Source organism: Lepisma saccharinum, chromosome 10 (genome assembly GCF_977018435.1).
Source record: "Lepisma saccharinum chromosome 10, izLepSacc3.1, whole genome shotgun sequence".
Taxonomy (NCBI): domain Eukaryota; kingdom Metazoa; phylum Arthropoda; class Insecta; order Zygentoma; family Lepismatidae; genus Lepisma; species Lepisma saccharinum.
The window spans coordinates 57270401-57282722 of NC_139238.1; the positions used below are offsets into that span (position 1 = coordinate 57270401).

The 12322-nt window shown below is 36.5% G+C and overlaps 1 protein-coding gene across 1 annotated transcript in view; it reads left to right on the top strand.

Annotated features, from left to right (window-relative positions):
* LOC145994362 (protein sidekick-1-like) overlaps nt 1-10696 on the top strand; it is a 104448-nt gene extending 93752 nt beyond the window's left edge. Inside the window, exons 13-15 of the mRNA XM_083130477.1 lie at nt 3752-3957; nt 5510-5645; nt 10376-10696. Coding sequence (XP_082986603.1) covers nt 3752-3957; nt 5510-5645; nt 10376-10570 — 537 coding nt within the window. The 3' untranslated portion in view covers nt 10571-10696. The remainder of the gene's footprint in view (nt 1-3751; nt 3958-5509; nt 5646-10375) is intronic.
* The last annotated feature ends 1626 nt before the right edge of the window (nt 10697-12322 follow it).

Consider the following 12322-nt stretch of genomic DNA (forward strand, 5'->3'; position numbering starts at 1 on the left):
CCGTTTACAGAAAATCCTTGAACTTGTTCATGTACATTATATAGAAAGGGGGCCAAAGATAACGCAAATAGCGCCAGGGACAAGGGATTACGTTGAGGTACTAAAAAGGGCTTAGAGAGAAATTCCTTTACCTTTGTTTTGATGTGTATACCTTCCATTAAATTCCGAATTTGAGTAATAAGGACCGGTTGTATACCCATATAATTTAACACCTACCATAAATACTGGTGGTTTACACGATCAAACGCCTGAGTAAAGTCAACAGACACTAATAAAGCATCTGTCTTAGTATTTTTACACAGTGAAATACAATCTCTTATGTTGGATAGCAGATGATATATTTTTTGATGAAAATTGCAACCCCCGTTTTACATAAGTTACTCAGTTGCCCTGTCGTAAGGACTGCATTTATCCAATATGTTACCGTAGGTCCTATAAGAGTCTAAATTGATAATAAAAGGTACCAGAAATTCCATCTAGGCCTGGCGAGAATTTCGATTTTGCCGCACACACTGCGTGATAAACTTCGTCTATCGTAAATTCTGTTCCGTCTTGTGTCTCATTTTCAAACTCAGCATGAGGACAATATTGTTGGACATATTCTGTGGAATCAGGCAGGGAATTACTTGGAACATTATATATTTCACGAAGGTTTTCCCGTAATAAATTACGTACAGTTTTTTTCGTTTTGACACCATTCTCCTTCATTATTTTGGTTTTTGGTAATTACATTTTTTATTTTCTTTTATGTATTTGAACTACATGATTTAAAGATACATTTTCGTCCGGGTCAATATTTATTAATTTACTTCTTGCCTTTATGCTATTTACCCTTTTGGCATATAACTGAATTAATTGCGCCTTGACCTTTTTTATACGACTTTGTGTCGACCTATCCATTCGTGCCTTATTATGAAGTTCTCGTAACACACAAAAATAAAAATTTACTAAATTCTTCCAGTTTCTCGTCTTTTTTATACAATACGTACGACAAAGTCTTTGGAGGGATGGTTTAGAAACTTGATCCCACTATCGTATAATGTTGGTATTTCTCAGCTTTCCCATGCCGTTTGAAAGGCTTCAATAAATTGATCCTCCTTTAGTACTATGGTACTCATAATCCAATATCCCCTTTCCACGTGTATATATTCAAATGGGGATCTCATTTTCATTACTACTGCATCATGATCGCTAAAAACTACAGGAATTACCTCAATGTCTGACACCAAATGTTGCAAACTATTATGAACATACATACGGTCTAAACGCGATGCCCCGGTTTGTGTTTTATAAGTAAAGCCTAATTTTTCTGGTTGTAATTTTTTCCATACATCAACGAGATTTAGACCAGTTACTAAAGAGTTGAGTTCTGGGGAATAACTGAAGGTGGAAGTTTGGTCTTCTTTATGTAACGTACAATTCCAATCTCCAGTAACACAAAGTCGATCTGTGTGACCATCTAAACAAGGAGCTAATTCCTGTGTTATAAAATTTCTATTTTGAAAACCAGAAGGAACATACAGATTACAAATACTTAAGTTACCACCAATTATAATCCTCCCACCCGGGTGAAACTGAACATTTAACATGTTTAAACTATAACGTACCAAATTGGATGTTCCTGTATAATTTTGAACACACTTATTATATTTTTCATAATATTGATGACATTTCAAGGAAGGAACCCCCACCTCTTGAATGCATGCAACATCTACATTATTATTAATTAAAGATTCACGTAAGGCCATAAATGGCGCAGTGGTAGCGTCGTTGCCTTGTAATCAAGGGGTCCCGGGTTCGAACCCGGTGGAGGCACATAGTGGTTCGGATCCCACTTTAAACTGTAGGTCCAGTCCCGATTAGCCTTACTGTGCATAAAGTGGACTTAAAACACCAAATCAATCAAATCAATGTAAGGCCATAAGTTTAGTGTCACTACTTAACTTATTTACATTTATGGTTGCTAACCGAAGAACCGGATTGGCCAATTTACTTTGCAAGATGAAATAAAGGGGACATATTACTATAAATAATAACATTGTGCAAACATTTTTGGTCATTATACACCCAAATTTTGTAACCCGTTCTTTTGCAATATCATGGCTTATCATCCATTGGCTTGTCATTACTATCGAATTTGGGGTCATTTGTTTTCAAACTTTTCGTCGTAGGATAAGCAAATGAAGCGGGTTTTTTTTTGTTAATGTTTACGTTTCTGTATTGTTTTACTTACAGTTCCAGCCGATAATTTCTGTGAGGACGATCGTAGATCTATCTCTCTTTCGCACACCTCTATTTGGAAGTAAGGAATCCTATTCAGCATCCGTTGATTCGTCATCCTCTTCATGTTCCATTAGATTAGTGTGGTCCGTTTCTCGGTTTTCCACATTTTGGGTTGGTGTGACGTTCCACTTGTTGTTCAAGGAAGGAATCTGATTGTTTTCTTGTAAGGTTGGACACGTTTTCTTCAACTGGAACGGTCGGAATCAATGGGGTAAGGGGTGTATCTTGGTCGCTATTGTTGTCATTCATTTTTTTGGTCACAGGTCTGCTGGGGAATTCCATTTTCCATTCCGTCATCTTTGTCTTCCATGGATAACTGCACCAGCGCTCCACTATAAGATCTAATGTGGCGAGTTGGAAAACGTAATACCGTTGTTTTCCGGGTATTTCAGTCCTGTTTTTTGTGAAGGTCACTAGCACAAATTTCACACGTGGGTGTCTGTCCAGTATATATTATGTGCGCCATAAATTTATCGACCTGAATAAAGGACGGTATGGGTTTTTTCAATGACATTTTCACTACTCGCATTCCATTTTCTACTTGATATCTAAATTTCGTGCTCCATGTTTCACGTGTTACCTACTACACCGAAGTCACTTAATTTGGCACTTATATGTCTATCATCTAATTCAAGCGGGAGATTGAACACTCGAATATATTTCACTTCTCGGTCAGCATCACTGAGTTTTACTTTTGTCATCTGTCCATTTTCATAATGGAAGTTTACCTCACCAGAATATTTTTATAGAATTTTATCCATTGTTGCTCGTCTTACTAATTTTACATATACACCGCCAACAGTTGTCGGTATCTGTATGGCATATATTTCATCTAATGTCAATTTAAAAGTTCCGTATATACATTCATGTATTTCACTAGCACTCGGTTTTGTTGTTCCATTATCAAAGCTTACCTGAATGGTATTTTCACGCTGCATGATGATCGTATGTTGTCGGTTCAAGTCCACGCACAATTTCAGTGGGAAAAATCCAAATTTCATAGCGTACACAGTTCACCACGGTACTCGGTTAAATCGTTTGCTCACAGCAGCTCGCGAAACATCTTTACTCTACCGTGCCGTGGCACTGACTGGAGTGACTTAGCCACCGTGGTTATGAAAATAATATCAGTCATAATATAAACGCACTGAATTAATACATAAATTAAGTACTGAAACGTAAATCGCGCAACGATAAAAGATCAGTTTTCGATTTTCACCAAAGGAAAGTATATTATTGCACAAACTCTCAATCTGAAATTTAATCCTTGAAACGTGGATATCTAGAGCTGTACTTACGAATGGTCACCACATTAAAGATATTTAAAATTTTGCCTGTCTTGAGCATTTTAGAGATTAGTGAGATTTTTGTAGTTGAGGAAACTGAAGTCTCCTTCATCCCTTGTCTCCTTAAATTGTCGTCCCGTGGAGAGTGATTTATTGTGATGTTGACTACTGACTGTTTCCAGTTTAGCGACTTGGATCCAGCCTCCACGTACACCGTGAGTGTTTCTGCGAAGACAGTGTCCATGGGACCAGCCGTCACTTTGACTGCCAGCACGAAGCCTCCGACTCCTCTGATGGTGAAGAGTCCATCTGTGCTGAAGGAAGCTGCAGGCAATGGAGTAGTCAATGTCACCATTGAGGCCCCACAGGAATACAATGATCTAACAAGGTGAGTTGTTGTCTTAGCACACTATACATTCTTCGCAATGTAGCGTAATATAAGACTAGCAGTCACTTTGACCGCCAGCACGAAGACTCCGACTGCTCTGAAACGAATAGCTGTACTTTGCAGAAGGAGGCTGCAGGCAATGAATTCGTCAACGTCACCATTGCGACTCCACAGGCATGCAAAGATCTAACAAGGTGAGTTGCTGTCTTAGCACACTATATAATCTTTGCAATGTAATGTAATATGGAACTAGCAGTTACTTTGACCACCAGTACGAAACCTCAGCCTACTCTGATGACAAAGAGTACTTTGCAAGCAACGGAGTCGTCAACGTCACCATTGAGGAGGCTCCACAGGAATACAAAGATCTAAGAAGGTGAGTTGTTGTCTTAGCACACTATATAATCTTCGCAGTGTAAAGTAATATGAGATTGACAGTCACTTTGACAGCCAGCACGAAGGCTCCGACTGCTCTGATGCGAATAGTCCTTCTTTGCTGAAAGAGGCAGCAGACAATGAATTCGTCACCGTCACCATTGAGACTCTACAGCCATACAAAGATCTAACAAAGTGAGTTCCTGTCTTAGCATACTATATAATCTTCGCAATATGGGACCAGCAGTCAATCTGACAGTCTCCGACTTCTCTGATGGCAAAGAGTCCTTCTGTGCTGAAGGATGTTCTAGGCAATGGAGTCATCAAAGTCACCATTGAGGCCCCACAGGAATAGAAATGTATACAAAGATGATATGCTGTCTTGAGATACTAAATAATCGTCGTAATTTAACGTAATTTGGAATGTGAAGACTCTTTGCTTCTAATAATTCTCTGAATGTCATAGAGAATGGTTTTACACTATAGCTCTTCTCTGGTCTTACGGCGGGATTCCTGCAAACTGGCAGGATAAGTTTGGGAATGGGAAGCGACCAATCCAGCGCGATGAGAAACACAGAAGTTTGTAGGAGGAGTTGCGCGCAGCACCTCCTCCCGCGACATCATAACTCTTGGCGCCACCGCTCTTCTCTGGTTGGTCTGGGGCGTTTTCCCCGCTCCTCACTTATCTTGCCAGCATGCAGGACGCCCGCCGTAAGACCAGACAAGAGCTATAGCACGCAACAAGGTCTTTTTTTTAGAAAGTTGAATACGTGTAATTAAATATAATATTAACACTAGTATAATTTTCTGTATTTTTGTAATATCTACATATTAATATTCACACTGAAATATATATCTTAAAATATATGAGTTTACATGTTCTACTCCAAATTATACATCTAGCAACCTATTTACACATCGAAAAGATTACAGTTAACCATGTGTTGTAACTTATATTAATATAATAAATGGAGAATGTTTTAGAATGGATGACTAAGATAATTTCAAAATAGCGACAATGTATTGCATAATACATTATTATATTGCATTACGAACCTCCATGAGTTGGATGTGTTGTTGCACGCAATATGTATTAAAGAAAACGTTTCGATTAATTAACACGCCACAAAAGTAAATAGAACTTGTGAAAAAGTAACACATAAATATTTTCTTCCAGCGCCTATTTCTTGTTGGTTTTCCCACAAGAATCATCCGAGGAAACAGGGGGACAGCAGTTCAACTCCCCAGATATCCAAGAGGAAGTGAGTGCTTTGGTCAACAAGAGCTTCTACGTAGCTGGAGAGCTCTCTAAGGTACTGGAAGATTTTGTTGCATTATAGATGTAATTATCAGCTTTTACAAAGTCACTATTAATGTTTCCACAAGATATAGAGTAAAAATTAGATACACTGATATAACATTAACCGTACCAAGTGTGTTTACATAGTTTTGTAACGATAGGTTATACGTACGCCATAATTATTCCCTTTACTGATATCCTTTGGCTGTTGTGATAATTTACGATCACAAGATATAAAATTAGGGCAGTTTGTGTGGTCAGGACATTGTTGATTTACCACTCCAAATGGACATGCGATCTTCCAGAACAACGCATCTTACTAGTTTTAAGTTTCCAATACGAAACTAACTCTGCAGCAATGTCCTAAAATTGTTGCTAGACGCGCATTCCAATCTCAGAAAATTTGTATAAAAGAATTTGAAAAGCCAAGAAGAAAGAAAACTTCATTTCCACCCACTATCTTGAAACGCTCTTTTCACCAGTTTAATTAAAATTCAGTACCAGGACACCTGACCAAGTTAATTAGACGTTATGTCAATTGCAGATTGAAGCTTAACATGTTTCTGTGGTCACAAAAGTAGTGACTTTGCCCCATTATGATCCATATACCTATCTAAATGTTCACATTACATTACGGATATCTCAGCTCGAGTGTAGTAAAACGTCTGAGATTTCCTGTTCTTATTCTACGAGAATGTCGTGTATGCAGAGTCCTGAAGTAAGCATTTTACTTTGATAGTTTATTAAGAGCGTTTTACTGAATCAATGCTCAAACATTATTGTCAGTTTAGTTTAATATGCTTCATAAATATTTTCTTTAACAGAGAATTGAAAATATCAGTAATTGTTTTTGTAATTATACGATACAATGTCGTGTAACGTCAATTGCTTCAAATACACAGGAGTTACCGATGTTAAAATATCTGAAAATTGCCCTCAACTTTCTCGGAAATTGCTTTTATTTTAAGGTGTTATCCCTTAACTTTCCTGTGATTATAGTTACTAACCAGACATGTGTTGTTTTTTTTCATTTGAGTGAATACACTATAATGTAAAACAATCTTTATCTGTTTTATAGTGTTAGTCACTCAAATATTTACTAGAGATAAATTGAATTATACCTGGAAAATATTCCTTCTACATAGTGGAGGAAATTCCTATACGACGCGGAGTACACGTAAAAGCAAAAATAGTTTTTTATGCTATCATTTTGAAACTTCACAATTAAATTTGCTCATATGCAATACACTTCCAGTCATCCAAGATATCGAGCTTCAGTGAGAATATCAGCCAAATCTCGCAAAATGCACGGCATTTATCAGCTTGAAAACCTTCACGACTTCCTCCCTTTTTGCCTTCCCTCTACTCACACTTCCTTATAAACTGTTACTCGCCCGGCCCCCTCCCACACTTTACCTCCACACTCTAGATTCGGTGCACTCCGTACTCGGCTCTGATTTGTCTAGGGGTATCTTTCTTTGTACGTCAATGCACGTGGGTTGTAACAAGTCAGCATAATCATATAATTAACTGCAAATACCAAGAGACAACGTATAACCTTTTGAGAAACCTTATTGTTATAGGGGATAAATTACAATGTCCAGCAACTGTGAAATTGGAATATTTTCTAAGTTTAATTAAGGTCAATAATAATATATACAAGCCATATCTGAACGTTCGTTTCTCTAATAATTATAGGGCCAAAACTATAATTTTGTGATGTTGGATCTCTAATATTTGTACCTGGATGCTTTACATTTCATGAATTACATCGGGAGTACGCTTGTCACAAGTTAGACTCACGTAACTCCAACAAATGTCTGAACAGGCGCGAGGTTGCCGGAAGTTTACATTTTAACACACTCCACGGTGACAAGGCACTAGGCTGCCCGGCGCACCGTAGTTGCTTCCAAATAACATCCACAACAAACTACCCTTTTACCTGTAAATCAGAAATGTAGGAACCAGCTAGCCAAGAAAACCAATTTCCTCGGGCTTAGTTCGAGGGTTCTCTCCCGTTAGATAGCCTATGTATATGTGTCTCAAAAAGTATTATTTTATATTAACTGTACTACTGAATTTCTCATGTTCTAATATAAGTTGCTATTGTATTATGGTTCATTCCGTGAACTAGTGTATCTTGTTCATCAAATAAGTTATAATGAAAAGTTTCTAATGAAATGTAGTGAAAATGTGATCCAATGAAACGTATGATAACGTTATGAATGTATACATTCTAAAGGTCAATAAATATATCCTATTTTTTACAGCATCCTTCGCGGTGGAGATCTGTCCTCCGATCCGAGCTGACGGAAGCAAAAACAGCCTCTCCCTTCCAATTCTCAGTTCCAACAGCCGACCTTCCCTACTCTCATCTGGGAGTTTATATATATATACCTTTCGTTGGCGTCTGTTGCCAACGGCCCTTCTTTCAAAGTTATAACTTGCAAACTACTAAAAAGGTCCGCCTTTCCTGATCGTTCGAAACACGATTAAAGAACAGAGTGCTACATGCTTTCTATACAAAGACCAAAAAATGCAAAATAAATTGAGTTACACTCAACACACATACAATTTAATACGCGTAATTAACAAATTGATTAACATATTAATAAAATATTCCAATAAAAACACTGTTGGTCTGACATGGGGCAAAGTAACAAAACAAAAATGCATTTCGAACTTTGTAGTGTCGAGTTGTAAGGTATTGATGTAACAACCTCATAGGCTATTTGTAACGATCTCAGAAATTGTAGCAAATAAATAATTTTAAAACTGTAAAAAATGGCCTGAAGTTGGAAATTATCTAAAGGCAATTATCTAAAATATCTACATATATTTGACATCCACCCTGTTCCACTGTTTACGATATGTATGTTGATATATACATTTTTATGTATATCGTTACTTGGGACATTTTGAATGGCACACATATTTGGATTATACTACTCGAGACTAACGCAATCTGGAGCTACGAGTTTCAATAGTGCATTCTATGTACTATGGGAAAATATATTTAATTGCCTACGCTCAACTGAAATTGGAATATTTAAATTCAGCTTTTACGTTTCGAGAACATTTAGTGTTTTAACAAGTAACAAACTAAATTGAAATGATGATCAGCTTTTTCGGGGTATCAACCAGGTGATTTCCAGATAGGCTTCCGAACATTCGGCGTTTTAATGAGCTTATCCGGAAAACACCTGGCTGATATCCCGAAAAAGCTCTTCATCATTTGCCGCCGAGAATGCTGCAAGAATTATTAATTGAAATGCCCCTCCCCCTCCTTTGTTAGCAATGTTAATGTTATTTTTTTAAGGGCTCTAGCTTGCTAGCTTGATTCATTTGGTTTATTTAACTTCGTTCTCGTACTACTTTTGGTTCATCTCGATGATGACGATGAGTGATGTTATGATGAAATTGATGAAAGGACACTCACAAAGAACACCCATGCCCAGTCCAGGATTCAAACCCGTGACTCCAAGCGTACTAGCGTGCTGCGATAATCACTCCGACACTAAATGTTTTTGTTCACCTAATGCAGAAATGACAAGTTAGCTCAGTGGTTCGCAAAGTGTCCCTGGGGAGTCGTGGCTGGCTTACAGGGTCACTGCGAAACGCTCCAATATTTTCCCTGAAACGACACTTACTTGTTAGTCTAAAGGCTAGACATGGTTTTCGAATCTGACCATCGCATCAATCCAAATACTTATTTAGTACTTCTTACACCTAAAATGTTTGAAATATGAGGTTTATTTCTTAACTTGCGGCAAGCAATGTAACGACACTAACAGATCGCTGCAAGTGTTAGATAGGCCTATATTCTGACTTTGGCGCAGAGGAAAAATCTTGAAACACTCAGGGCGCCGTGAAACGAAAACATTTGGGAACCCTGAGTTAGCTATAACTTGTCATTTCTGCATCAGGTGAGCAAAAACATATGGTGGCGGAGTGATTGGTTTCCCCTGTGCGTTGCAACAAGTGAGGTGATGTGTTCAGCAACACAACAATGTAAATGTTGTCCTGAGGATTATTTTAACTCCTGAGCTGCTCCGTTCCGGAAAATATCCCACCTGAGAATACCTATACATCTGCGAATCGAACCGGGGTTCTCAGTGTGGCAGTCAGACATCCTAGGTATTAACCACCGCAGCTCTAACCTAAGGACGTAAATTCAAATAGTGCATTTAAAGGACAATAGCAAATAGCATACTTATTGAGGCATATTTATGTATTTATAAATGTATATTTATAGATTTTTAGAATAATATAAATAGGAATATAATATTCTGTAACTTGAATTTCATGTTTTCCATCTTTCAGAATTTTGACATCTTCGTAGTAGTAACAATTGTCACGTTGAGCAGTTACGTCAAGTTGTAGTACTGAAAATTACAGTTTATTTATTTAAAAACTAGTACTATGATAATGCACATATTCTCAGATGGGATGAAATTTTGTTTACTTGTTGAGCACTATTGCGCTGAGATAAATGTTGCCGTTGTGAATATCTATATATTATTTTAAAGACTCAAATAACGTTTTTATGTTTACTTTTCCTGGGTATATAGTTCCTATTTTAAACAAATTTAATGAAATCATTAATATGAAAATATGTAATACTCACTATCATTTGTAGATTGTAAAGGTGTATGCAGAATGATTTTTTTTTCTCTACAAAATTAGAAATTCGTTCAGTAAGTCTGCTAACTTAAAATCTAATTGTAATATTATATCTTGAAGGATGTGATGGAAAGAACGTCATACATGACACTCGGAACAGAGCAGTCAGGCAATGGATCCTACTCAGCCTATCGGAATCCTTCACTGAGAGAGAACATCACATATTCCGTTGGACTTCTGCTCATCTTGGACTATCTCTCTGAAAGGAGTTATGGCTTTGCTGAGAGCGAAGAATTTTCCATTCCTCCTTCATAATACAATGGAATTTATTTCTCATGGTGTTATTTCACATACATTTAAACAATTATACCCACTAAATTAGGGAAGATGTTTTTTGTGTGATCACGAAAATTTGATATCTTGTTTGAAAATAAAAATTCACAAAAGAACATTTGTTTCTATTGATTTTTCCTTGCATTCGGAGAATACAATAAATAACCAAATGAAGAAAATAAATCATTTCCATCCAAACATGAGTTATAATTATTCATGATACATGAAATATTAAAACTAACTTGAACACTTTACTTCGAGTAAAGTCATTTTATAGCTTAGGAACGGTCATCTTTACAGCATGTTCATATGTAATTAAATCAAATGTCCTCTTCTTGCAACATAATTGTACGTGCAGTATATTTCTTCAAGTGTTGCCTGAATACCCTGCGATATTTGTATGACCAGAACGTCGTTAATGTGGTAACTTCATGAGCTGCAGCTGAGAGTAAGCAACTTCCCGACAGGTCCCTCTTCCATACTCAAAGCACAGTGTGAAATGTCTATATTTGTGGCCAGGGGTGCCCATCCCCCTCAAACCAAATGGCGCAATCCCCCCAAAAGCCAATGACGAATTCCCCAAGAGCCAATAAACCCCCTCATAATCCTTATAAAGTATTTAATTAGGACAGTGTTTTCGGACATTTTTTTTATTTAGTTTTAATGAATACTTCACTTGATACTCCCCGTCCTGAGTTATTCTTTTTCTTCATCTAACATGTCACTATTACATCAAATACTGTGTAGTGCAAAGTGGAGACTCGATGATCTCTTTGGCGTCTAGATGAATTGCCACATCAAACTACATGGTATGGATATAAAGATAACTCTAAACATATAAAACATCATAAAATGCATTATGCTGCTTAAATTTATATGAAATAACAATGTGCGACTTCTTTTAAGAGAAAATATCCTGCATATTTGGAATACAATAGGTAATTATAATTATATGAATTTTAGGAAAGACATGTATTGACTTTTTACTATTTATTTCTTTTGGTCATTTATTGAAAGATGTATATGAACAAAATGTATAATTGCTTTCCTAGAAAGAACTAAAAACTTAATATTTTGTAGAAAGAAACCAATTAATCGTATAGTCTATATTTAACCACAGCTTACACAATACATTTTTTGGATGACAAGAAATCTTAAGTTCTCAGAGTATCACGTGAATGATAAGCCATATTACTATTTTTTCTCTGTTTTTTGATTACTCATTGAAAACGAATATCAGATGTAGAACATTTGTGATGCTTTCAAATTAATGTTTATTTACAAGAGAGCATTGATACTAAACCAAACTTTAGTATGAAGAACTTAATGAAGCTTTTGTCTCTGAATACTGAACCTTGCGAATTTATCTATTATTTCATCATTTGGAATTTGTGCAAGAATGTCACCCTCACTACACAAAACAAGCAAACTTGACAGTAATGTATCCCCCAAACTGGAACGCAACCTACTTTTAATAACCTTTAATCGAACATCACCCCAAGACCGTGGAAGCATTACCTCCCCAACATCGTTCATCATAATCCCCTTCAAGTAGTTTGGATGAATAAGTAAAAATTAATGTTTATTTGAATACAATACCATGTTAAACTGTTCATATATTTTAAATAGTTCAGTTTTCGAAATAACTGAAAGTTATCACATTGATTCGTTAAGTGTAATAAGTTAAGTTATATAAATATGAATTTAAACAGAGTTTGTGAATGGAGAATAAGA